The sequence below is a fragment of the Lonchura striata genome, chromosome 14 (assembly GCF_046129695.1).
Source record: "Lonchura striata isolate bLonStr1 chromosome 14, bLonStr1.mat, whole genome shotgun sequence".
NCBI classification, from domain to species: domain Eukaryota; kingdom Metazoa; phylum Chordata; class Aves; order Passeriformes; family Estrildidae; genus Lonchura; species Lonchura striata.
Genome location: NC_134616.1, coordinates 5,581,670 through 5,605,658, shown reverse-complemented (window position 1 = coordinate 5,605,658; position 23,989 = coordinate 5,581,670). Strand labels below are relative to the sequence as shown.

General features: G+C 55.0%; 1 protein-coding gene across 1 annotated transcript in view; it reads right to left on the bottom strand.

Moving 5' to 3' along the window:
* Window positions 1-671: 671 nt before the first annotated feature.
* The window catches only part of EFNB1 (ephrin B1), a 44,640-nt gene continuing 21,322 nt past the window's right edge, over window positions 672-23,989 (bottom strand). The window contains exons 2-5 of the mRNA XM_021537743.2: window positions 16,699-16,976; window positions 3,457-3,549; window positions 2,457-2,585; window positions 672-1,515 (exon numbers count right to left, since the gene is read on the bottom strand). Coding sequence (XP_021393418.2) covers window positions 1,127-1,515; window positions 2,457-2,585; window positions 3,457-3,549; window positions 16,699-16,976 — 889 coding nt within the window. The 3' untranslated portion in view covers window positions 672-1,126. The remainder of the gene's footprint in view (window positions 1,516-2,456; window positions 2,586-3,456; window positions 3,550-16,698; window positions 16,977-23,989) is intronic.

Sequence of the window (23,989 nt, the reverse complement as noted above, 5' to 3'; positions counted from 1 at the left end):
GCCAAGCCTGGTGCTCCAACCTCCTGGGGGTTTCCAATCCCGAACACCAGCCTCCTCCTGACACCCCTGGCACAAGCTGCAAGTCAGGAACCTTTTGTTTTCCAGTTTTCCTTTCCAAGGACAACCACCTGCAGTATGCCCAGCTTGGGAGGGGTCTGCAGTGTCCCCCTGCCACCCCCTACTTTGCTTCCAGCAGGCTCAGCCCCAGCCCGATAGAAAGCCAAAGGCTTTTTTCCACAGTGGGATGCTCCAGAGGGATTGGGAAGAGCTGCCAGGCCACGACTGCTCCGCGTGGGGCAGGAGCAGTGTCCAGCCCCTCGCGCACTGAACGCTTGAGACAGGGTGGAGATAGAAATTTTTTTTCTTTCTTTTTATAAAGAGACTAAAACAAGAGTCAACAGCTACGAACACAAAAGTTTCCAGGGGCAGTGGGGGGAGCAGGATCTGCCCCGTGGCCGGCAGGATGATGTGCTGGAAGGAGGTGATGGCGTGTGCCCAGAGGTGGCGGGCCAGAGTCCCGCCCGGAATTCACAAAAATAAAAATGTTACAAAAAAATTAAAATAATTATAATAATAATAATAATAGTAGTAGTAGTAAATCGGGTTTGCCAGCTTCCTCCCTGCACAGTTGTCTGCATCTTGGCACCATGGCAAAGCATCCTCCTCCTCCTCCTCCTCATCCCCCTGTGCGCTCGCTGCTCCTGGGACTGAGGCCCCGGCGTCACTCCAGGCTCCGGGACCCTGCAGCGCTGGCGGGCACTTTCCACAGGGCCGGAGCGGGGAAATCCCAAACCACAAAGGGAAGGTGGAGTCTCCGGGTTTGCCAGCGGTGTCCCGAGCACAGAAAGGCACGGCGCCCGCCCCCCACGGCCGGCCACAGTCTGGAGAAGAAGAGGAGGAGGCTGAAGGCTCACCCTCAGAGTCTCGGGATTACAAAAGCTGAGAACTACAAAACTAAATACAAAGGGGAGAATCAGCACGTGAGCGTTGAGCCCTCCGCTCCCCGGCGCCGCTCCCGGCGCTGCCCGCGCCGTGCCGGGGTGGGGACGTTTCGCTTCCTCCCTGCGGCGCCAGCCCCGCGCCCGGCGCTCCCGCGCTGCTGCATCGGCCGTTCCCAGGCTGCTCCTCACACCTTGTAGTAAATGTTGGCTGGGCTCTGCGGGGGCATCTCCTGCACGATGTAGACGGGGTGCCCGTAGTCCCCGCTCACCTTCTCGTAGTGCGGGCAGTAGTTGTTCTCTGTAGTCCGTAAGGGGATGATGATGTCGCTGGGCTCCGAGCCCGCGTTCCCGCTGCATTTGGGGCTGGCCAAGGTGCTAAGGGACAAGGCTGCGGCTCGCTGCTGCGTGTGCTTCCGGTGCCGCTTGCGGATCTTGATCAGGAGCACAACGAGGAAGATGATGATGAGGATGAAGATGACGCAGCCGGCGCCGATGGCCGCGAACACGGCCACCTTGGAGCTCAGGAAGCCATCGCTGGGACCTTGGGTCTCCTGGCCGTCCTGGTTGACGGAGCCTGCAGGGCAAAGGGAGACAGGGGTCAAGAGAGGCAGCAGATCTGTGCTCTGTCCATGCATGGATCACACCTGTGCAGCAGGGGCATGAGCTGCTCATTGGAGCCCCTCTCTGCTCCCCAAACTCAGCACAACATTCTCCTGCTGTGCTCCCAAGGAGGGGAGCTCCTCACTTCCAAGGGGATGGCACTTGCTCCCCACCTTCCCTCCCCAGTCAGACCCACACATCCCTGGGAAGGACTGGGCAGGGCAGGCAGGAGCCCCAAGCATCCACAGAGGGGGCACCACATGCCCTGTTCCCCATCCTGCACCACTGCTCCCCTTCCCATCTCCCAGCCTATGGAGCAGTGTTGATCATGCCCAGGTGACACCATTCCAGACCTGGGGAGCCTTCACTCCCCACAACAGACCAGGATGCCCTGGGGAAAGTGGGCTCTGATACCCAGAGTCCCCCAGTCTCCAATTACTGACCCCTGGGCTGGGGCAGCTGCAGCCCCTGCAGAGGCAGCGCTCAGAGGCTGATCCGGGCAGGAAGAAAGACTTCCCAGCTTCATCTGATTCCACTTTGCTCTCAGAGAGGTCAGGAACTCATGAAACCACCTTCAAAGGGCTCTCACACCCAAGGACCTTACCTCCCTCAAGCCCTCTCAGATGTACTGTGAAGAACACATGGGAGAAGGAGGAGGAGGAAGAGTGCTGAAACAGCACTTCCCTGCCAAACTCTGCCAGGAGCTGGGGAAACAAACCTGAGCTGCTCTGCAGGCCGGGACAGCAGCAGGACAGCCGAGATGAGCACAACACTTAAAGCAAACCCATCCAGATCTCGGATCCAGAGAGTCTGGTATCCCTGTGATCCATGCAACAAGCTTAACTTGGAAGTGCTTCATTGGCCCCTCGGCAGGCAGAGCCCCATCCCTCTCCAGGGGATCCCTGGAATACCCACCTGGCTTGCCGGGCTCCTCCACCGCCGGGACCTTGCTGCGTGGGCTCTGCGTGACAACTTTCACGGTGTCATCCGACTCCTTGCTCGGCCGACTCGTCGTCAGCTGCTCTGGGATCACCGCGTTGGGATCTGGGAAAGGGGAGAGGAGGGATGGATGAGAAACCCTGGTCCAACCTGGAAGGCAGCAGCTTGTTCCCCCCTAAAGAAGTGCCCCCAGTTGTCAGCCACTCCCACAGGGCACTGGAGCACTGGGAGATGCCGAGAGCAACAGAGCACGGCTGAGCTGCTCCAGGGCTTGTGGGAAGCAGGTCCCCACCCTAACTCCCTGGTTTGCTGTTTTCAGAGCTCCCATGCGTGGGCTGGGACAGGTTTCTTGCTTGGGCAGCAGGAGGAAAGGAAGGGAAGGGCAGGCAGGAGGCCAAGGCTGCAGCACAGCTTTGCCTGTTTATTATAAATATTGGCCCTAACGTGCAAACACAATAATGAGAAGCAGAATCGGGAGCTGCACATCCGAGTCGGGGCTGAAATGAGTCCGGAGCATCACTGGGAAGCAGCTCAGGATGGAGGTGGTGGGGAGCAGGAGCTCCAGGAGAAGAGTCTGTTAGTGATATCCCTGAAGTCCCACTGAGCTGAGAGCCACCAATCCCTGATGCCTGGCCAGCTACAACCCCCCCTTGGATGCCTGGGAAGTCACAGGGGCACTGCCCGTGCCAGCCCCCCCGAGACACTTGCAGGGCTCATGGGTCCTGTGCCGAGCTCACTTCCCGCCGGGATACGGCCCACGAGGTAACTGGGAACAATCGCTCCCTTTCAATCCCAGCGCTCCGCACATGCGCCATGTTGGCAAGAGAAAAAAGGCAGGAAGGAAGATCCTAAAAATGAAATTCTGTTGAACTAACCCAGGAACAGCTGGCCTGGCCTCAGTTTCCCTGGAATCCTGAACTCCCACATCCCCCAGAGGAACAGGGACCCTGGCTCCCCAGGGAACAGGAGGACTCACCCTGCCCCACTTTCATGACAATCTTCATGGAGCGTGTCTGGCAGACCCCTCCTTCCCGGTTCTCCAGGCCATCCAGCGTGCCGTTGGAAGTGGCTGCAAGAAAAGAGAGGGAATGTTAGACAGGTTTCTAGGAGCTGGAAGGGCACTGCTGGGCAGCTCTCTGCTGTTCCCCGGCATTACTGTGCAGGTCCTCACTGTCCCCTGGCACTGCCAAGCAGGTCCCAGCTATCCCCTGGCACCTCCTACCTCAGGGATTCACTCCTGACCCCCCATTACAGCCACATCTTCACACCCCTATCTGGAGCCCTCCAAATTCCCAGCTCCTGCCCCTTCCAAATCTGCCTGCGGCAGTGAGGACATGATCCCTGCAGCTTCCTCTCACTGCCACATCCACACAAGTGAGCCATTCTCCATGCCTGCACCCTCCTCCCCCTTTAATTCCTGGATAATTTCCTTTGCTCCTGGTGCAGAATGGGAACACTTGCATATGCACAGTTTAAATTATACATCTCTAATTACACCCTGTGCCTCAGTGAAGAATGTAAACTCAGAGCCCCAGTGGACTCTAGGGGCTCTAATTGCAGGGCAGAAGTCACTTAAATTCACATTAACTTTTCGCTGGAGCCGGCACGGAGTTTTCAGCCCTCGAATCCCATGGGAGCACAAGGAAGGTCCCCCATCCTCCAGCTCTCTGCGGGGCTCAGGGCAGGGGGGACACAAAAGAGAATAAACCCAAACACAAGGATTTCAGGATTAAGCACCTAAATGGCAGATTCTGCTAAACAGACACAAAAATTGGTTTCTGACCCCACCAGGGCCCTGGATGTGGCCACGGTGCCAAGCACAGAGCCAGACCTGCCCAGGGACCAGGACGGTTCCCATCCCATCACCTCCCTCCATCATGGCAAACACAAAGCATCCCAGTGCTCCACCAAATCTAAACACAGGGATCAATTCACCCAGGGAAGCAGGGAAACCTGGGAGGAGTTCAGCAACAGCTTGGGGAAGGCAATGTGATGGAGAATCATGGAGCCCAGGGATAATTTTCCAGACACAAGGCAGGACTTGGCCAGCACAGTGCAGTTAACACCTCCTGGAACCTCAAGGCAGAAGCTCAGCCCTGGGGTTTCAAGTTCCCTGTGCAGCCCAATTCCTGTCTCCATCCTCCAAAAAAGCAGGTCTGGGAGGGCAGGTGACTGACAGGAATCTGGGATGAATCCATTGGAGCCTGCTGAGTGTTGGTGAGGGGACAAGAAGGGGCTGGAGTACAGAGCAATGTGTTTCCACATTCCCCTTCCCACAGCAGGAGGTTGGGTGCCTCCATGAGCTCCAGGCTGGGATAAACTGGAAAGCACCCCTGGATCCCTCCAGGAAGCACCTTCCAAACACCTCTGTGCAATCCAGATTCTCGCCTGAAACCCCAGCAAATGTTTTCCTAAGCAGAAAGTCCTTGGGCCATTTGCTGAGTTGTCACCTCTCCCGCAGCAGGATCCCCTCTGCCAGCAGCTCCCGGGATGGAGCCGTGCATCCAGCTGGGATGGTGCATCCAGCTGGGATCTGCTGGCAGCCCTTCCAACAGCAGCACTGTCAGCACCAAGGCCCACGCAAATGCCTGGGAATGTGGAGGAACGCCCCCAACAGCCCGCACGAGTTCTCTGGAATCCAAACAGGATGGACCTGAGCTCAGACTCCCCATAAAAACACATCAGGAGCAAACTCCAGCAGAAAGCTCGGCAGCCCAGTTCTCCCAGGCTGGAGGCGCCCGTTTGGGGGTGAAATCAGCAGATACATCCCAGCTCGCAGCCCTGAAGCAGCTCCTTGAACAGTTTCCAGCTTCCCAGCTCCATGCCATGGGTTGTTGCATCTCAAAGAGACTCATCCATCGAGGGAGAAGGCAGCAGTCTGTAAAAACCAGTCTCTGTGAGGCCTCACGAGGTCTGATTTATAAATAATTAACTGATTATAACAATATGTGGTAACAAGCAAGCATGGTTCAAGTGGGAGAAACCAGAAGACTCCATAAAGGCAGCAGTTCCTCCAAATAACTATGAAAACATTCCATCCACATACAAAAGAAAATATTAAAGGTCCAAAGAGGACAGAGGGAGCAGCTGGAGACACAGGGATGGCAGCTGGAGCCACAGGGATGGACAAAGGGATGCAGCTGAGCAGTCTTCTTCCCACCCCACAGTTGGACACAAAGTTTCTTCTTGTTCTAGCCATGAAAATGATGAGGGAGAAAGTAGCTTTGAGAGGGAACCATGTGGAAAAATGAAGCTGTTGCTTGAGGGAACAAAAATAAGGCAAAACATTTGTAAAACCCACAGTGATGGTCTTGGAATGGCCTCTGGAAAGAAGGACATGAGCTTCCACATTCCGTGTAAATCCACAATGGGCCAGAGAGAAGCTGGATGCTCCATGCAGCTGGTTAGGCTTCCAAAAGTCAAAATTCTAAATCCACAAATTCATCCAAATGGTGCAGAGTCCAGAGAGTTTGATGTGAACATGTAGGGCAGGGTGATGTGAGAGCAGCAGGTCCCGGATCCATCGGGAAAGGCTCCTCCAGCACAATTCCCTGAGAAGCTCAGTGATGAAGAGCTGCTCCTCCCCTTTGTATCCTGCTTTCCCAGGGGAAGAAGCTCCAGCAGAACACTCCAGGCTCAGCTCAGCCCAGCTCCAGTGGATCCAGACTGGGATCTGGGTGGCACTTGCTGGATTCCTCAGGTGCCTGTGCCACTCACTGCCACGGTTAGGGTGAGCTGTGGTGACACCACCAATCCTCAGCTGCTGATGGAATCCAGAGTCAGTAACCCACAGAGGAAAATGTTAAATCCACAGGCACGGCTGCAGGAGAGCTGGGAGAGCCCCGAGCTGCAGAGAGGCAGCTGCAGGGCAGCAGCAGGAGGCAGAGCTGTGACACAACAAAGGAAGCCAAGCAGGGAGCTGGGAATACCCATGGAATAGGAAATGGCAGGTCTCAAACAACATTTCACCTTCCTAATCCACACCAGCAAGGTTCAATCCAGCCAGACACGGCAACACTGAGCGTACAGTACATGGAGCATTTTCCTGCCTTATTCCATTTTGGATGGATTTGCAGGTTGGCTGTAGGACTGGGAGAGCAAAAATAACCTCTGGCCAGTGACTTCCAAAGGCTGACTTCCAAAGGCTGCTCCCAGCCCAGAGAGCCACGAGATGCCTCTGCCCTAATGGAGCATTAAGCCCCGGGCTGCTGAGTGATGAGGATTTAACAGTGATACCATTAACCATGTAATTGCTTGTCAATTTAGAGGAGATGCTCAGCCACCATGGAAGCCAGGCAGGACCTCCACTCCTGGAATCCCACACGCCCATCCAGCCCAGTGACACACACCACGGAGCTGGGACAGATGGCTGAGATCCCCAACAACCCCATGGTCCCGTCTCCAAGCCAGCAATGCCATGTGCTGTCCCTGCTGCCTCCCCAGCGCCAGCATTCGGTGTCACCAGAGCTTTTCTCCCTCCCCTAAAAATATTTCAAAGGAGAACTCGGGTTTTGGCAGATGGGAGACGCTGGAAGTAATATCTGGCAAGAGATGAAGGCAAGGGTCTCTTAAATGGTCAGCCTTGGCCAGAGCGAGATGTTTGGTTTCTCTGCTGGATTCCCTCTAGCAGGGCTGCGTTATGATTTGGGCCCCAAAGCACAATTAATGTGCTGAGACTGTAGCGAATCCAAGTCTCTTTCCTTTTATTGCTCTTAATCACTCTTCCATCTGTGCAGCTCAGCACTGCTCCAGCCCCAGCCAGGCACGGCGTGGCCGCAGCCCAGCCACCATCCCCAGCACCCCCCCGGCCCCCAAACCTGCACAAGGTTCGTGTTTCCATCACTTCAGGAGAGGTGGCAGCATCCCACCGGTGCCCCACAGCCTGACCCCGATCCTGCCAGAACCACAGGGGCAAGGGGCAGCTTGCAGAGCAGCCTCAGCCCAGCCTGGACACCCCTGGGCTGAAAGCCCCTCCTGGCACAGGGGAAGCCCCTACAGGTCACCCTGGAGATGTGCCTCCCACACCTCTGATGTGCTCGGACACTGCCAGAGAGATCCTTGCAGGAATCCACAAGCAGACTGCACGTCAAATAAAATCCCAGCTCCTGCCACTTCGCCTCTCAAGATCTTTCAAGCTGTTTTACAGCTCCTCGGTACCGACACAGAGGTGCTACACTGGAGCCCAACCCACCACGGGCATTGAGCTCCTTCCCTTCCATCCCAACAGGGCTGGCACTCCAGGGGACACGGAGCCACTTCCAGGTCACAGAGCAGAGGCACCCGCCTGCTCCACTGCACACCAGCTCCCTGGAGCCTCCGGGAGCACGGCTTGGTTACAGCCCCTGCTCCTCCTCCTGCTGCTCCTCCCAGGCATCAGGGCAGCTCCGGCTCAGGGCATTATTGGTACTATTAATATTAATATTGGTGTCACTTCCTAGCCAGCCCCACTGTGGGGACACGAGCCCCTCACCCCACATCCCCCAGCGCCTTTTCTGAGCTCCAGCACATTGACTGGGGATGCTGCCAGCGCTGGGGCAGGGGCTGTGTGGAGGGAGCCCACCCCACGCTGTCACAGTGCCAGCGGGGCCGGCAGCCGCCTTCCAGCCTTCTTCCAGCCTCTTCCAGCCTTCTCCCAGCCTTCCCGAGGCAGCTGCGCCGGGAAGGGGCCCTGCAGCCCCTGAAATGCCTGTGTGAGCCAGCCCGGCCCTGTCCCGTCCCCGCACGGCGCAGGAGGTGCAAGGCTTGGGTTTCACAGCCACTGCTGCCAGCTCCGGAGCTGCTCCAGAGCTGCTCCAGCCACTCGGTCCGGCACGGAGAGAGAAGGGCCACGGGGGCTGGGCCCCCTCTGCTCTCCTCCGTGGCACCAGGGCACTGCCAGGCCCATGCCATGAAGCCAGCTGGGATCACCGTGTCCCTCCCCACAGCTGGGAATCTGGCCACACACTCCCTGCTCCAGCAAACACAGTGGGAAAATCACCAGTTCAGATGCACTGCTGGGAATAGGAATAAAAACCATCATATGGGGTTTGTGTGAGATGGGGTTTGGCTTTCCATGGCCAGGGTCAGCACTCTCAAAATCAAAATAAAGGGTTAAATTAGCCCCATTCTTTACAGAGAGCAGAGGGATGAACACAGTTACAGCTGGAAGAAGGGAGGACACCACCCACCACACTCATCTTCACCACCTACAGCTCCATTCTCTCCCATTCTTTCCTGGGGCAAAGGGAGAACAGGCAAACACTCAACTATCCACTAGAAAAAGACACTTTAACCCAAGTAATGCTTAAGTGAAAAGCTAATTTCCCATTAAAACAGCTTTCTGGTGGAAAATTATAACCAGCGCTAATTAGTGTCATAATTAAGAGTCACTGCTGGATTGCAGGGAACCTCATCCAGGCTGGAAAGCACATCTTGGCTGCAGGACCACAGCTTGTGACTCACTCAAGCCCTTTATCATCAACACTGTCCATGTGGATGAGATGTGGAAACTCCCAGTGTCCCCATCCTGCTTCCTGCGCAGCTCAGGAGGACCACAGCCCTAAATAAACCCTTTGTCTTCAGGTCTGTCCATCCCTTCCAAAGAAAGAGCACGTCATTGGGAGAGGAAGGTGATTTCTGCAGTCTCTGTGGTCGCCCCAAGCAACTGGAGATGCGTCAGGATGGAAGTGCCACATAATTCCCACCTGATGCTCTGCCAGAGTCATTTGTGGGCCCTGCTGGGAGCAGGGGGAGGAAAGCACTTACTGCCTTTTAACAGGGTGTAAATCTCTCCTGTTAGGTAGCAAAACCTCTGGGAGATGACTGAGAAATCCTTTGGGAAGGGGATGGAGACAGACAATGCCATCTCCAGCTGCAAGGCTGATACCAGCTGCCCACCTGAGCTCGGGCTCCATCTGCACTCTCAGGGGCTCAGAGAAAACTTCAGGTGATCAGGGACAGAGAGGCTGACAGAGGGACAGATTCACGTGCAAATCTCCTGGAAGCTCCAGGTGCCTGGGAGAGCTCAGGGAGCCAAGGAGGTGCCAGGCAGTGGGGAGGGACAGCAGCCCTGGCTGCTGTGGGACAGCCAGGAGGAAAACCCCACTGCAATTACAGGCAAACTTTGCATAACCACCAGGAACTTCTGGAACTGGGCAGGTGACATAGGTGAAACTCCTGGCCTAGAATTGCAAATAATCCCCTGCCTGCAAGAGGAACCAGCCCAGGCACTGCTCCCACTGTGACCATGCAGCCAGCAGAGCCTGGCTCAGAGTAGGATCACCTGTGGCTTCCAGTGCTGCACCCCACAACAGCTGGAGCAGGAGATGATTCCATTGCTCCTGGGGATTGCATGGCAGGACCTTAGGAGCTGGTCTGCTCCAGACACCAGTGCACGGACCAAATAGTCTCCAGCAACACTCGTTACAGGGTTTGGAAATTTCCAATAGATGCCACATAAACCCCTAACTCTCCAGACAAGGATTTGCCTCCTTGCTGAGTAATTGATGGAGGAAGGGGACTCTCTATCCCCAAATTAGAGCTGATCCCACTGCAGCCGCCCCCAGATTCCACTGCTCCTGCAGCCCCCTCTCTACGAGGTGTGTAACTCCCACTCCAAACTGCCAGGTGGGGTCAAAGAGCTCAGGAATATTAAAGGAGCAACAAAAACATCAATCCCAGGGCAAAGAGACTTTGAGTGGAGGATGACATCAATCCTCCCTGATGAAGGTGCCACACATCACCTGGGCTGGCCTGGCTGAGGGGTGGATAGACACAGATCCCTAGAAATTAGGGACGGAAAAGGATGGCATGTCACAGTTCATTAATGTCAAACTCTGTACCCTGCACGTCTCAGGGTCCAAGTGCAATGGTGCTTCCTGGAGACCCTGTGAGCTCTTGGTCTGACAGACAACACCCACCACATGCCAGCACCTACCATCACACACCCAGCACCCACCATTACACACCCCTCCACACCAGTTCAGAGCTGCAGTAACACCAACAAACCTCTTCCCAGCACTACAGGAGCAGTGGATTGCAATATGGATTACTGGAGAAAAGTCCAGGGAGAGCGTTATGATTATTTAAAAAAATAGGCCAAGGAAGTAGCTGCCTGCAGTTATCCTTGCACAGCTTCCCAGTCACACCAGTACGCCAGGATTTGTTTTAATTCCTCATCAAGCTGAAAATTCTTTCTGCCTTAAGAGTCTCCTACTCAATGTTTAATCCAAAAGCAGCCAAGTTGAATCGCTTCCAGTGTCCCAGAGGAAGTCCTCAGAGATGACCACCACTGAAGAGCCAGGTCCACCACAATCCATGCAGCTGCAGCTCCAGGAGATGCCCTGGGATTTGCTGCTGACATTGCAGGAGGAGCAGGGGCTGGAAGAGCCAGGGTGAGGACAGGGAAGACGGGATGCACTAAAAAACCTGCTCCAGTGTGATCCTCCCACCACAGCTGCCAGGAGAGCCCTTTTAGGGGGGACAGACAGATTCCCAGTGTTCCAGGAACAGAGGGCAGAGCAGGACCAGGCAGGTGATGCAGGGGGAGATGTCACCTCTTCACTGCCATCACCCCTGCACACCATCTCTACTGTCACCTCAGTGTTCAGGAGCACTGAGGAGTTAACCATGCTTTGTTTTCTCCTAATGGGTCGTGACAATGCTAAAGGGGTCGTGACAGTACTAGAGATGCTCTTGCAAATAATTTCTCCTGGGAAAGAGCATCCTGAGATGCAGCCAGCCCAATTTCCCAGGCAGACAGCACCCAGTGCCCAGCTCCAGAGCCCTCTGCTGTGCCAGGGTGGTAGGCAGAGCTGGGCTGCCCAGCAGCCAGGGGCATGAGCGGGCATGGGGACCCCTGGGTGGGTGGTTATGGCAGGCAGGGACCCCTGGGCGGGGGTTAGTGGCAGGCAGGGCCCCCCTGGCCCCAGAGCAGATCAAAGCATGGGGTATTTACCTCCCGGCTGGGCCCGGGACACCGGCCCTTTCTGAGGGGGCTTTTCATCCCTATTAGGGCCATGAAAGGCTGAGCCATGAGATCAGCTGCCAGGGGCTGTCCGGGGACAGCACTGAGCCGAAAAGGTCAGGAGGGGGGAGGAGAAGAGAAAAGAGGCAGAGGCTTAAGGGACAGGGCTCAACAAAATCACATTTACTGTGGTCACGCTGTTCAGACAAGGCTGCAAGACAAGGAACGGCGTGTTGTCTAAGGGCCATTATTTGGGTTTGACATGGTCAGGGCCCGGGCTTTGAAGTCAGGAGCAGGACACCGTTAGAGCCATTTGTGTCCAGCCACCGGCTCCCACGCGGCATCACCATCCCCTGCCAGCGGCTCCCAGCGGGATGGGGATGGAGGAGCAAAGCCCCAAAACCAGATGGATGCCACCAGGCTGGCTCTGCTTGGCCCGAGTGTGTTGCAAGCTGGGCCCTTTGGGTGAAGAATGAGGAAGCCGCTTAATTGGAGTTTTATCAGCAGAAGTTCACAGCTCCCATCATGGCATCAAACGGCCCTTGGGCTTTCAACTCCCCTCCACCAAACAAATTGTGGGAAGGAGGATGAGGAGCACATGAAAGTGGCCACATTCAAATGGCATCAGCAAAGAGCTGGCAGGCTGACAAAGTCCCCCCTGGCACAGCCCCCAGCCCAAGGAACCAGGGAGGGAATTATCAAATCCCAAGGAATGCAGGAAGGAGCACGAGCGGCTCCGCACACATGCACTGGCACGGGCTGAGGGCTTCCCAAACCAACGGAAGCTGGAGGAGCACAGCCAGAAAAGCGAGTATGGCAACGTGTCCCAGAAGAGCTCCCAAGGAGGAAGGATGATCCTGGCAGCTGGCAGGGTATAGGTGACCCCCTTCCTCGTGCTGAGCTGCAGAAAAACGCTGACAGAGTGTGGCCCGGGGACGAAGCCACATCGCAGCAGCAGCGATGGTTTACAACAAAAAACTCTTGCCAGGTTAAGACTAATTGCATCTAAAAACAGAAATGCAAGACAAGGGCTTTAACACAACACTCAGGGTAATAGATCCGCTCTCACTGCATCCCACTGCCAAAAAGCGTTGGATTGGATTACGGATGTTATTACATCAAAAATGGATTGAAGGGCTTAAGGACTCACAATAAACAGCAAATGTCTCGGATTTATGAGGAAGCATCTACTAGGACCTTGCTTTTTCTTCAGCATTGTCATCAAACAAGGGCTCTCTGCTTTAAAGAGGCTCATGGGACAGGTTGGCCAGTGAGGAAGAACACCTGGAAGAACACCTCAGCACCACCACCACATCCACAAACAGCTGCCTGGAGTGCACCCTGAGGCTGAGCGAGGTTTGCCTGGGGTCTCCACACCCCACTTAACACAGAAGGGGCTGCCAGGACCACCACCAGCCCCAAAAACCAGAGAAAGAGCTGGAAACTATGAGAGCCCATCCAGTTCATCCCCTGCCATGAGCAGGGACACCTTCCACTAAACCAGGTTGCTCCAAACCATATCCAACCTGGCCTTGAACACTTCCAGGGATGGGACATTCCAGGGATGGACTAGGTGATATTTAACAGTTCCTTCTAACTCAAACTATTCTTTGATTCTCTGATCCAGAGCTCTGGGATAGCAGGGAGCCACTCTGGGAGCTCCTCCTCATGTCACCCTGCTGCCAGGACACTGGGATTAATGGATCTCTATCCAGGCACCTCATTACCAGAGATAGTAAAACTGGAGCAAGTTCAAAGAGGAGCAGCAAACGCAATTAGGAGCTGGAGTGAATTAGGAGGGGAGGTGGAGGGAGTTGAACCAGCAGGGCTGGATAAGCCATGGTGGGACTGGAGCTGCCCACGACATCCCAGGAGTGCGGGCACCAGGCAGGGGGAAGGCTACTCCATTGGGAAGCATTTTGAAGGGAGGGCACAGGACACTGGGGACAGGGAATCACACCCAGACACCAAAGGCAAGCAGGGAAACATCCAGGAGACCCAGGGATGGAAGTAACGACAGCACATCATGATATAAAACACAAAATTCCCAGATTCTCATCTCCTTCATCCTCTCAGCACTTCATCCTGGGGATGGTGTCCACGTCCTGCTGGAGTCCCACGTGCCCCCCCAGCCTCTGTCTCCAGTGTAGACCTGCAGGCAGATGCTGCTGCATCTTGTTCATTATGGAAAGCCTCAGGAATAAGCATCACCTTTTTTATCCACCCCCAGGAGCAAAGATGCTTTTAATGGAAGCCGGGACCTGGTGTGGAGGGGGTCGGTGTGAGGCTCCAGAGAGGACGGGGACAGGGAACAGCAGCTTTCAAAAGCCTTTTCATTGCTAAGCCGAGGGCTGGGACCGTGTCCCTCCATGATAAAAGTGTCCCTAAACAAGCCTTGGCATATCCAAAGCGATGGCAAGGAGGGGTCCTGAATAGGAGGGACCCTGGGAAGCCCCCTGGCTCCGGTGAGCAGGTTTTCCAACTGCTGGAGAAGGTGGGGGATGAGTGGCACACACCCTTGTTCCCCTCAGCTCCAGCGTTGCTTCCCCAGCTTAGAAATGAAAAGGGAGGAAAAAAAACCTTTTGTGTGTCCAGGCAAAGCTTGGGGAAAGGGAGGGAAGAAAAATTGGGGGGGGGGGGGGTGGAGAAAAAGACAACATGTGGGTGGTCTGCTCAGGAGACTTTTGACTTTGTTTTTTTGGCTATTTTATTTCTTGGCAGAAAGAACTCCTGGGGCTGCTCAGCAGAGGGTATGGCCAGATCACAGGAGCATCCTCAGCCCACCCAGGGGCCAAAGTTCAGCTGGCAGCTCCCAGCTCCGAGGGGTTTCGCATCAAAGCTTGGAGGAGTCAAGAGAAATTAAAGTCAGAAACGGTCCAAGGCAGGGGCAGAGGGCACTGCCGGCCCCCTGAGGAGAGGAGGGGCATCCCACAGGGAAGCTCCAAGCACCCTGCTTCCTGCATCCCTATCCCTATGCAGCCTGAAACTGGGAACAAGAGGATAAATAGGATTTTATATTTAAAAATGAGTTTAAAAGGCTCAGCCCAACATCCAATGGGACGCACAGCCGGGGATTTCCCAACCTGGGCTATGCTGTCTTTGCAAAATCCTGGCTGCTCGTCCCATCGGATCCGAAGCGAGCGGGAGCCGGTCACCTGCAGTGACCCAGGTGTGCTGGCAGCCTTGCAGGGGAGCTGGCATCGGCTCAAAGCTGCAGGGGCCCCGCGGGAGCCGCGTTTGGAGTCAGCAATGCACCGGCGGCCGCTTGTGAAAGCACCTCCCAAAGCTCCGGGAGGTTGATTTTCACTTCAGGTTTCGTGTGAAATGCAAAACAGCTCCTTAAAATTTGGGTAATTCAGAGGCTGGTAAATCCTTCTGCCTCCACCTTCCTGATGGACTTGGTTACCATAGGAGGGATCCCATATTTCTTCTTTTCTGTGCTTTGTTCACCTCCTGAGCTCGTTTTGGGGAATCTCTTTGTAGCCTGAGAGGACTCTTTGCAGCCTGAGAGTCCCATGGGCTGTAGCTCAGAGGACCCCAATTTCAGCCCTCATTAGCTTGATGACCATGTCAGTGCTTGAACTTGACCCCCCAAACACAGAGGAGCCACTGACCAAGTGCTTCAAGATGCTTGGCTGACCCAAGCCTGCCACTCTGGCCTCTCTTCCACGTTTTTGCCCACTGCAGGCAAAGCTTATATTCAATCAAGCTTTCCATCAGCTGAAGGATGGCAGAAGGGCTGAACTTTGCCATCCCAGAGCTACCAGAATGGTGCAGCTGTGGTAAGGGAGATGGGAGCCTACATGGGAGTTGTGCCAGGGGTTTTGGCATCCCCATCTGCAGCATCTAGGCTGGAACCAGGGTGTCCTGCCCACACTGGCTTCAAAGCTGATGCCTTTCAAGTGACATAGGACAGACATCACCATGTCTGGACAGTGACGGTGACCATTGCTCTGGAAGAGTCTGGCCCTGCCACAGTGACTCAGCCCTGCAGAGCCCACGGTCACTGCCAGCACTGAGCCAAGCTGGTTCTGCAGTTTGTGGTGCCAGGTCGTCCCTGTTGTCACCCTTCTTGTTAGGGAGACTTCCCTGGCTGACCATCCAGGAGCCACTTTGGCATCGCTATGGCCACACAGGGAACAGAGCCCCCCACGAGCATCTGTCACTACCCAGCAAAATTTGCCATGACAGAAGTGATGAAAGCTCAAGGCTGACCTGCCAGAGCTGGGCCCGGCTGCTTCCTCTGCATCAGGTTTATTCCAAATTATTCTGCAGCAAGACTCCAAGAGCCCCAGCCAGGTGCGCTGGGGACATCCAGACCAGCAGCCTCACCACAGCACCATGCTACAACACAGCCCCCCTGTCTCCACTGCCTGCCATGGTCTTGCTGCCCCCTCCCAAAGATTCCAGGCTAAAAATACCCTGTTTCCAGCCAGGAACACACAGCTCCCACAGCCAGGAGCTCGCTCCCACATGGGCAGTGACCCCTGTGCCAGCCGCTCGCTGCAGAGCCCACGGCACTCAGCGAGGGGAGCTGAGCCGTGGCCACCGTGCCCTTTGCAGTGCAGCCAGCCAGGCGGGGACAGCCAGGCTGAGGAGGAGGGGAGGGGACAAAGAGAGAGCTGGCAGCACTGCCCAGACACGGCTGAGCTCCCCCTCCATCCACACCAGAGCAGGCACAAGGGGATACATTTCTGTGCAGCAATCCCCTGCATGCACAGACCACAGGCTCCAAGAAAATTCCAGCCTCCTCTCTCTCCCCTCCTTAAAATGCCATGGTGCACCAAGACACAAACAGAACAAGCCAGCGTGCAGAATTTTTTAGCTACTTCCATCATATCACACACTGGACAACACCAGCACTTTCCCGTGCTGGGGCTGCTCTTGGAAGCAACACCCAGGAGTAAGGACAAGCATCACCATTCCTCTTTCTTGCCAGCCCCAAGGCAAAACCCTGCAACACTTCCAGCAAAGATGGCAGCAAAAAATAGGCTCCAGGCGTGACAGTGCTCCAGGGCTGACCCCAGATGGGGATGTGCTCCTGCTCCCAGCCATGAGCAGGGCAGGGGACACAGCACAGCAGCCAGATAGGGACTGGTGACCCACTCGGCCAGTGACACATTCCTCCCCCTGCTCCCATCCAGCGGGACATATTTTCCATCCGTGTCAGCTCTCTGCACCGGCCAAGTCACACACAAGCGCCTGGTGACACTCTCCAGGCGCCCAAGCCCTCCCAAGCCAGGGCTGGCAGCAAGGAAGAGGAGGGCGACTCACATGTGATGAAGTAATCCTGCTGCCGCTTGAATTCCAGGCCCATGTAGTTGGGGCTGAACTCCTGGAACTTGATGGTGAAGCGGATCTCCTGCTCGGGCCGGTTGCATGTCACCAGCACGTTGGGGTCCATGACGGTGCTGCAGGCGTCCGCCTGCTCCTTCCTCACCAGGTACAGCTTGTAGTACTCGTAAGGCTTGGATGGCTCCGCTTTGGGGCAGATAATGTCCAGTTTATCCCCAATCTCTGGGTAGATGACCAGCCCCTTCCCAGTCATGAACCTGGAAGAGAGAAGGGTAAGAGGTTACCACGTGCTGGAGCAGAGGCCACACCAGCCCGGCCCACCCCACTCTGACGCCATTTTTGTGCTTCAGCTCTGCTGCTCCCCCTCTGTTAGATGGGTTTTGACACCAAAACCAATTTCTCCTCTTCCCTCACCATCCCAGCCTGTGCATGGAGCCAGTAGAGGCTCCTGCTGACAAAATCAGGGCTGGCTTGGGTCAGTCCCACTCGCCAGCCGTGATAAGGGTGGGCCACCTTCCCAGCCCCAAGCCTGGCATCCAACTGGGAATGAGTCTTTCCACAAAGGGCTGGGAGACGCCGCAGCTCTGCCCGACGGCCAGGCAAGGAGCTTCCTGCAGGGACAGGCAATAATTAGGCATAGGGAGAAGTCCTGACAATGGGGTGAAGGGAGGGATCCCGTCCACGCCCTTGCTCCCTGAGGAATTCCTGTCCTTAAATGGAAGGGAAGGAAGCATCCTGCAGGACAACTTCTACTGAGCCAGGCTCAACAGCATGCCCAGGAGCGTGGGAGGACCGGATGGAGAGGAGCAAGGAAGGAGGAAAGCTATTCGGGGCTGGAAGGCAGGGCATTGGGAAGGGTAGGAAGGCAAGATGCTGATAATTAGCGTTCGGATCTCGTTATGGTGGGGCAAGGCACTGATTAAGTTTTTTTCAGCGTGAAGGAGAGGATTAGGGCAGCAAGGAGGGAAGCAGCAGATCATCTACTTTGATGTAGGCAACTAAATGCGTTCCTGATGGGAGATAAGGTGGGAATGGATTTTCCTGCAGAGTTATCTCTGCTGCAACTCCCTCACGTAATCTGGGCACGGGAAAATGCAAAGTGAGCACTTTGCCAAGGCTGCACGGCCATGCTTCCCCTTCTGCTGCCGGACACAGCCCATCCCTGTGCCAGCCCACCCCAGAGATTGGATGGGGCCAGGATACCTTCTCCTCCAGCCAGCTGCTCCGGCTGGAGCTGCAGGCTCCATGCAAGGAAGATCAAACACACAAGACCAACCTGCTCCGTGGCTCCATGCAAGTCTTAGCAAGAAGCCACAGAGCTGGAACCAGCACCAGGCCTTTGGCTGCAGGAGCCTAGCAGATCCACAGGCTGGGCTGGAGCAGGCAGGCAGAGCCAAAGCCCACGCACCCCTAAGTGCCCTTGGCACGGGCTCTGGAGCTCAGTGCCAGCTGTAGCAGCAGGGCAGACACGCAGACATCATCTGCACCTCACTTGCAGATTGCCAGGTCAGAAGAGCATCCCAGGCAACCAGAGCACGGCACAGGGATGGCAGGCACAGCCCCATCAAGGAGCTGGGTTTAGAGGGGTTATGAGTCCATCCTCCCTGCCCAGCTGCAGCTCCACCACATCAGCTCTAGTAGTACCCAAAGCAGCACAACGGGGCAGTTGGGATCATCCCAACCCCAGCACCTTGGCCACGTGAGGCTGCAGGGAGTTTTGTACAAGTCACAATTCAGAGAGAAGGTGACCAGGAGACAGTGAAACTTGGCCCCTGGAGGGTCTTTAGGGACACAGGTGGGATGCAGAGCCTGACTCCATCCCAGCACTGCTGCCAGGTGAGCCATGCTTTGCTTCACACTACCAAGTAGGTCACCTGGCCAGTGGCCAGCACGCCCTTCCAGAGGCTTGGGAGCGATAAAGGCTTCCCCACCCACGGCCGGAGCCCTGACGCAAGGCCGGAGCGGGAGCAGGAGGCGGGAGCAGCCCCTGTCCCTCCCTCCCCGCCCGGCCGCAGACACGCAGCGCAAGTGAACACTTGCACGGGTTCCCACCCCGAGAGGCAGCTGGATCCCACACTCCTTTCTCCACGGTTGGGCTGAGTCAGAGGCTTCCTGGCACAGGACTCTGGAGTGACTCAAGCTCCCTCCTCCAGCTCCTGCCAGCTCCCTCCTGCCCAGAAGATGCCAAACAGGAAGCCACAAACAAGTCAAGCAGATGTCTTGCACCGCCGGAGCAGGAGGAGAAGGCTCCTATCCACCCTCATCTCCATACCAGGAGGACCTATCACACCTCTGTGGCCAAAACCTTGGCCAACACCTGCAAACCAACCGGTCCCTGGGCCACCAGCCTGTTGGGATCAGGCCAAACAGATTTGTAAGCAGGGGAGGGGCCATGAAGCAACCGAGGGAGCTGAGAACCTCCCAGTACCACATCCTGCTGGCACCTCTTCATCTCAGGAACTTCAGGACCAAAGTCTACCTTAGGTTTATGTAAGGATAAAACAAGGAGGCAAATCCCCTCCACGAATGCTCAGTCTCAGCTCCAGAAGCACACAGCTGGGGTCTGGGAATTAGCTCAACAGCTTCCAGATCCACACAAACATGGAGCAAGACAGAGCCACTTCCCCGTGCATGGAGCTTTTGCGCTGTTCCCTCCAACCGCTGTTCCCCACCTGCACACAGACTGTTTTCCCTTTGTCCTCCAATTTTCCTGATTTTTTTTCTCCTCCATTTCTCTTCTTCTCCAACAGCAGGGCTGTTTGCAGATGCCAGCCTGGGCAGCACAGGCAGGGAGATAAACCTGAGGCATGCATCTCGAACCCCTCACACTGCCCTAACACCGCTCTTCCAGCTTTTCACCACACACAGAGACCTTTATTTCCCCCAAAAATTCTGCTTTGTCACAAGGACAGCTTGTGATGATCATCCTAGGGAAGACCAACAATAGCTCCCACTATGCCAGAAGCTGGTTCTCTGGGAAATTCTCCTTTAAAATACACAGTGAAAAGCAACATTTATCACAAGAAAAGGAGAGGGAAAAAACGTCCAAAAATTGTCACATGTTGCCTGAACAAAGGATTTCAGCCAATTCTTAAGACAAGGTATTTTAGTTCCAAGGGATGGTTGAAGACAAAAAGGAATTACACTCTTGACTTGTCTTCACAAGGACATGTCTTCAGATTTATCTTAACCCGGAGGAGTGAACAGAGCAGCTCCTAAATTAATAGGGAAATTCATCGTGCCCTCAGAGCACCCGCTGTAATTTCAGGGAGGGAAGGGGGAATCTGCTATTCCTCTAGAAAATACAGCCTGATTTCCCTGTTTTAAAGTGGGAAGATAAAAAAAAAAAAAGAGATAAACTAAAACTTAGCTTAATCTTAAGGTTGAAACAACTCTCAGCCTTAAGAATCACTCTCCTCTTACCTTGTCCACCATGCCAGAGGAGGAGGACCATGGCTCCAGCCTCATTCCTGCCCCGTCCCTGAAGTGTCCAATGCAAGGCTGGATAGGGCTTGGAGCAAGCTGGTATAGTGGAAGGTGTCCCTGTCCATGGCAGGGGGTGGAACTGGAAGATCTTTAAGGTCCCTTCTTTAAGAACGCAAACCATTTTGGAATCCTGAGATTGGCACCATCACCATTTCACAGGTAACATCCCAGCATCATTTTTCCTGGTGTCCAAGGGGGTGGGAATTATTAACTACAGCCACTAAAGCTTAAAACAAGTATTTTTTTTTCCCAGCTGAGCAGGTGGAGAGGTCTGACAGCTTCATCCCTTAAAGACCCTGAGGTGATTTTTGGGTGGCATCCATGGCTGCCCACCTGCAGAGCCAGGGGACCATCCCAGCCAGGCATCCCCATCCCCAGCGCCATTCCAGGCCCCCAGCTCTCGGCCCCGCAGGTTCCTTGGGAGCGATCAGGTGGCAGCGTCCAATTTCCTCATTGTTTCAGGAGGTGTTTTCTGATGGGAAAGGTGAAAAGGGGATTTGTGAGCCTTGTAAACCGATTCCTCTGAGTTGGGTAAACAACGGGAGCTCTGTTGGCAGCAGGATGCCGGGATGCCGGAGCAGGGAGATGGGATTAAAGTGCAGCCTCTCCTGTGCCCTGAGTTGGGGGGCTGTTGGTGGGGCCCTCAATCCCTTGCAGAGCCCCCCTCACTTCCCCTTGGGGGTCCAAAATTCTGATGGAGGGACTGGGGACTACAGGTGGGACCTGCTGGAATTGCCATGGACTCAGCCAGGGCCCAGTGTGGCAGGCTTCCCAGAGAGGGTTTGCTGGGACAGGAGGAAGAACAAGCTAAGGAGGAAAACCAAGCAAGTTTGGCCAGAGCAAGACTGGGAGCCATACTGGGAATGATACCCCACTCCTCCACACCCTCCTCCCATATAGGCGCCTCTCCTCCATGTGGCACACATGGAAAGACATGGATGAGCCAACACATCCCCAGCAATCCTGCAGACACAAGGATCCTGCAGAAAAGTCATCTGGAACCTTAAAATCCAGCAGTCTTTCAGCTCTTCACTCGGGAAGATCAAAAAATGGCTTAAAAATACAATTTTTTAAAAGAATGGGTTGACACATTTTCCAACTGCTCTCCCCCTGGATCCAGGCATTCCTTGCACCGCATCAACCACAAAATCTCCAAGGCAGCATCACCTTTCCCCACGTCCACAGCATACGATGCCCCTCACCTGATTTCAGGCTTGGCAGAAACAGAACAACATTTCCCAAGAACCTTCTCCTTGGAGAAGATGTTCTAAAGCTGACGCTGACATACATATAAGATGACATATGCTAAATGCTGTTTGCTTCAAAGAAATCCAAAAATAACTAGATCTTACATGGAGGACGTGTATGTCTGGCAGGGAAGGCTGACAGTGCCCAGCAGAGCGAGACCTGCAGGAGCTGGGAGGTTTTCCTGGTGTCTGGGCAGCTGAAGCCCCCATGGGCCCAGCTCTCCACACCAACAGAGCATGTGAGTCCTTCCAGATGGATCACAGCTCCCACCCACTGGGAATCTCCTCAAGGAAGGGATGGGAAAGGGCCAGATCCAGCAAAAAAGCCAAAGCTCCATGTTCAAACTGGGTGTGGGATCCTGCAAAACACTCCGAACCCTGCGATTTGCTGGTGCCCAGCCACACACCAATCTAATCCTGCCCACTCTGCCTCACTCATCCAAGCTTCCCTGGGACCCAGCAGCCATGCCCAGGCACTGGGGACTCTCTGCCAGAAGAATCAGTCCTGTCCCTGAGCTGTTTTCCAGACCCCGATGTCACAGAGACACATCACACTCCTGCCATTGGAGGGTCCCTGCACAGCTCGTCCAAAGCTCCCTTGGTGACACCCAGACACCTCTGCCCCTGCTTCAACCTGTACTTTCACCAAAAAAGCTAATTGAGAGGTTACTAGTAAAAACTGGAACCTAACTTAGGTGAAGTGGGATGTCACAGGTCAAACAGCATTACCAGACAGGGACAACCACATGGTCCTCAGGGAGTTTGAGAGGAGAATATCAGCCACCCCCTGTCACAGGGAGAGGTTCTCCTGCTGACACCAGGAGGTGTCAGTGAGACAGTGCAGCCCCCACCTCCCTCACTTCACCTCTCCAGAGCAGAGGACAATCAAACCACAGGAATTACACCTAATCCCAAAGGCCCACCTGAACCCAGCACACCACCAACATCCACAGCCCTTCCCCAGCGTGGTGCCAGTACACAGAGGCACAGCCCCTTTCTCCTATTTGACTCCCATTCAGCTCTTGGGAACAAAGATACTCCGTGGAAGGAAGTTAATTACAAGTGGAATGAAAAGGTTCCTCCTTCTGTATCTGTCGCCTTCTCACTCGTCCATCGCACTGCTCATCACCACAGAGGGTAAATAGGAGCACACGAACCCCCACGCTCTCAGATCCCACTCCTTTCATGTGCTCCTCTATTATTAGTCTCCTTTAGAACAGCCTGCCATCTTTTTTTCCCCCTGCTAATCTATGGATAATTATTTTCCTTGCCCTTCAGCAGCCCTCTTCTATTTCTGCTCTATCCTTTGGAGCTGAGGTGGCCACACAGAGCCAGCAATTCCAGGTATCTGAAAGCAGCTCATATCTCCTTCACTCCTTTGGTCTCTGCTGTTCAAGGAGATATTTTTCACTTTCCAGCTCCCCCAGCTCCTCACCATGCTGGGAGAGGGAACAGCCTCTGCTGAGCCCCTCCGGGGCCGGCCCGTCCAGTCCCCCTCCCAGATACACTCTATGGTCCTTTTTTTTTTCCTCATCTCGGGTTTAATGAGGCCCATTCAACCCTCCCAAAGACAAAAGGCCCTTCTCGTTTCCAAACGGATTTACACGACGCATCAGTGAGGCATAAACGGGTCTCCATGGCAACGCTCACCGACCCCCCCCACCCCCAGCTCTGGGATGCCATTTTCCAACTCTGCTGCTCCCCAAAACCCTTTTGTTGCTTCCCTGCCAGCTGGGAGGCTCCTCACAAGCTGGTAACCCCCAACCCCACACCTCCAGGTACCAGGGGTGACATTTTTTGAGGTGAACTTACAAGATGCCCAAGCCAGTGTTGCCCTGGCACAGGTGCCCCAGAAAGCTCCACACTGTGACTGACTCCGGGTCACGGTCAAGCCAGGGTTGGGATTGAGAGGAATGGATGGAAACATCACATGCAGGGGAAACAAACCCAAACTGCCCCTCTCTGCCCAAAAAGGGGGGTGATGCCCAAGGCAGCGTGGTCTGTCCATGCTCAAACACCAGCCCCAGTCACAGCGTGGCTCCCAGCACCTCTCCACAGGAAAACCGGTGGCTCTGGGGATTTCCATGGCTTTAGCACTCCAATGCTCCACACAAAGGTTTGGCAAACAGAGCCTCATGTCCAACATTGGACTGTAACTCTCCCCAAGCAGCCTCAAACACTGAAGGCTGAAGAGAGCACCTTGCTTACCCTGAGCAGCCCTGGAAGCAGGGAAGGTGAGATTCAGGGAATGTGGGATGCGGAGAAGGTCTCACTGTAGCTCCCTGAACTTTGTTCACATGTAATCACTGCCATAGCTCTGAAGACCAAGCCATTACCCAGCATCTGGGGGACACACCAGAGAGCCCACTTTTTCAGGAAAATACCCACCACTGCTGGGTTTCTCAAGCAGGAAGTCAGGAACAGGATCCTGGTTTCAACTGCAAACCTGCAGCTTGTGGACAGGTCTGCTTTCCCCTCCTGCAGTCCAGACCCCTTCTCCTACCACCAGCCAAGAGCAGAGGAGGGTTCCAGACATC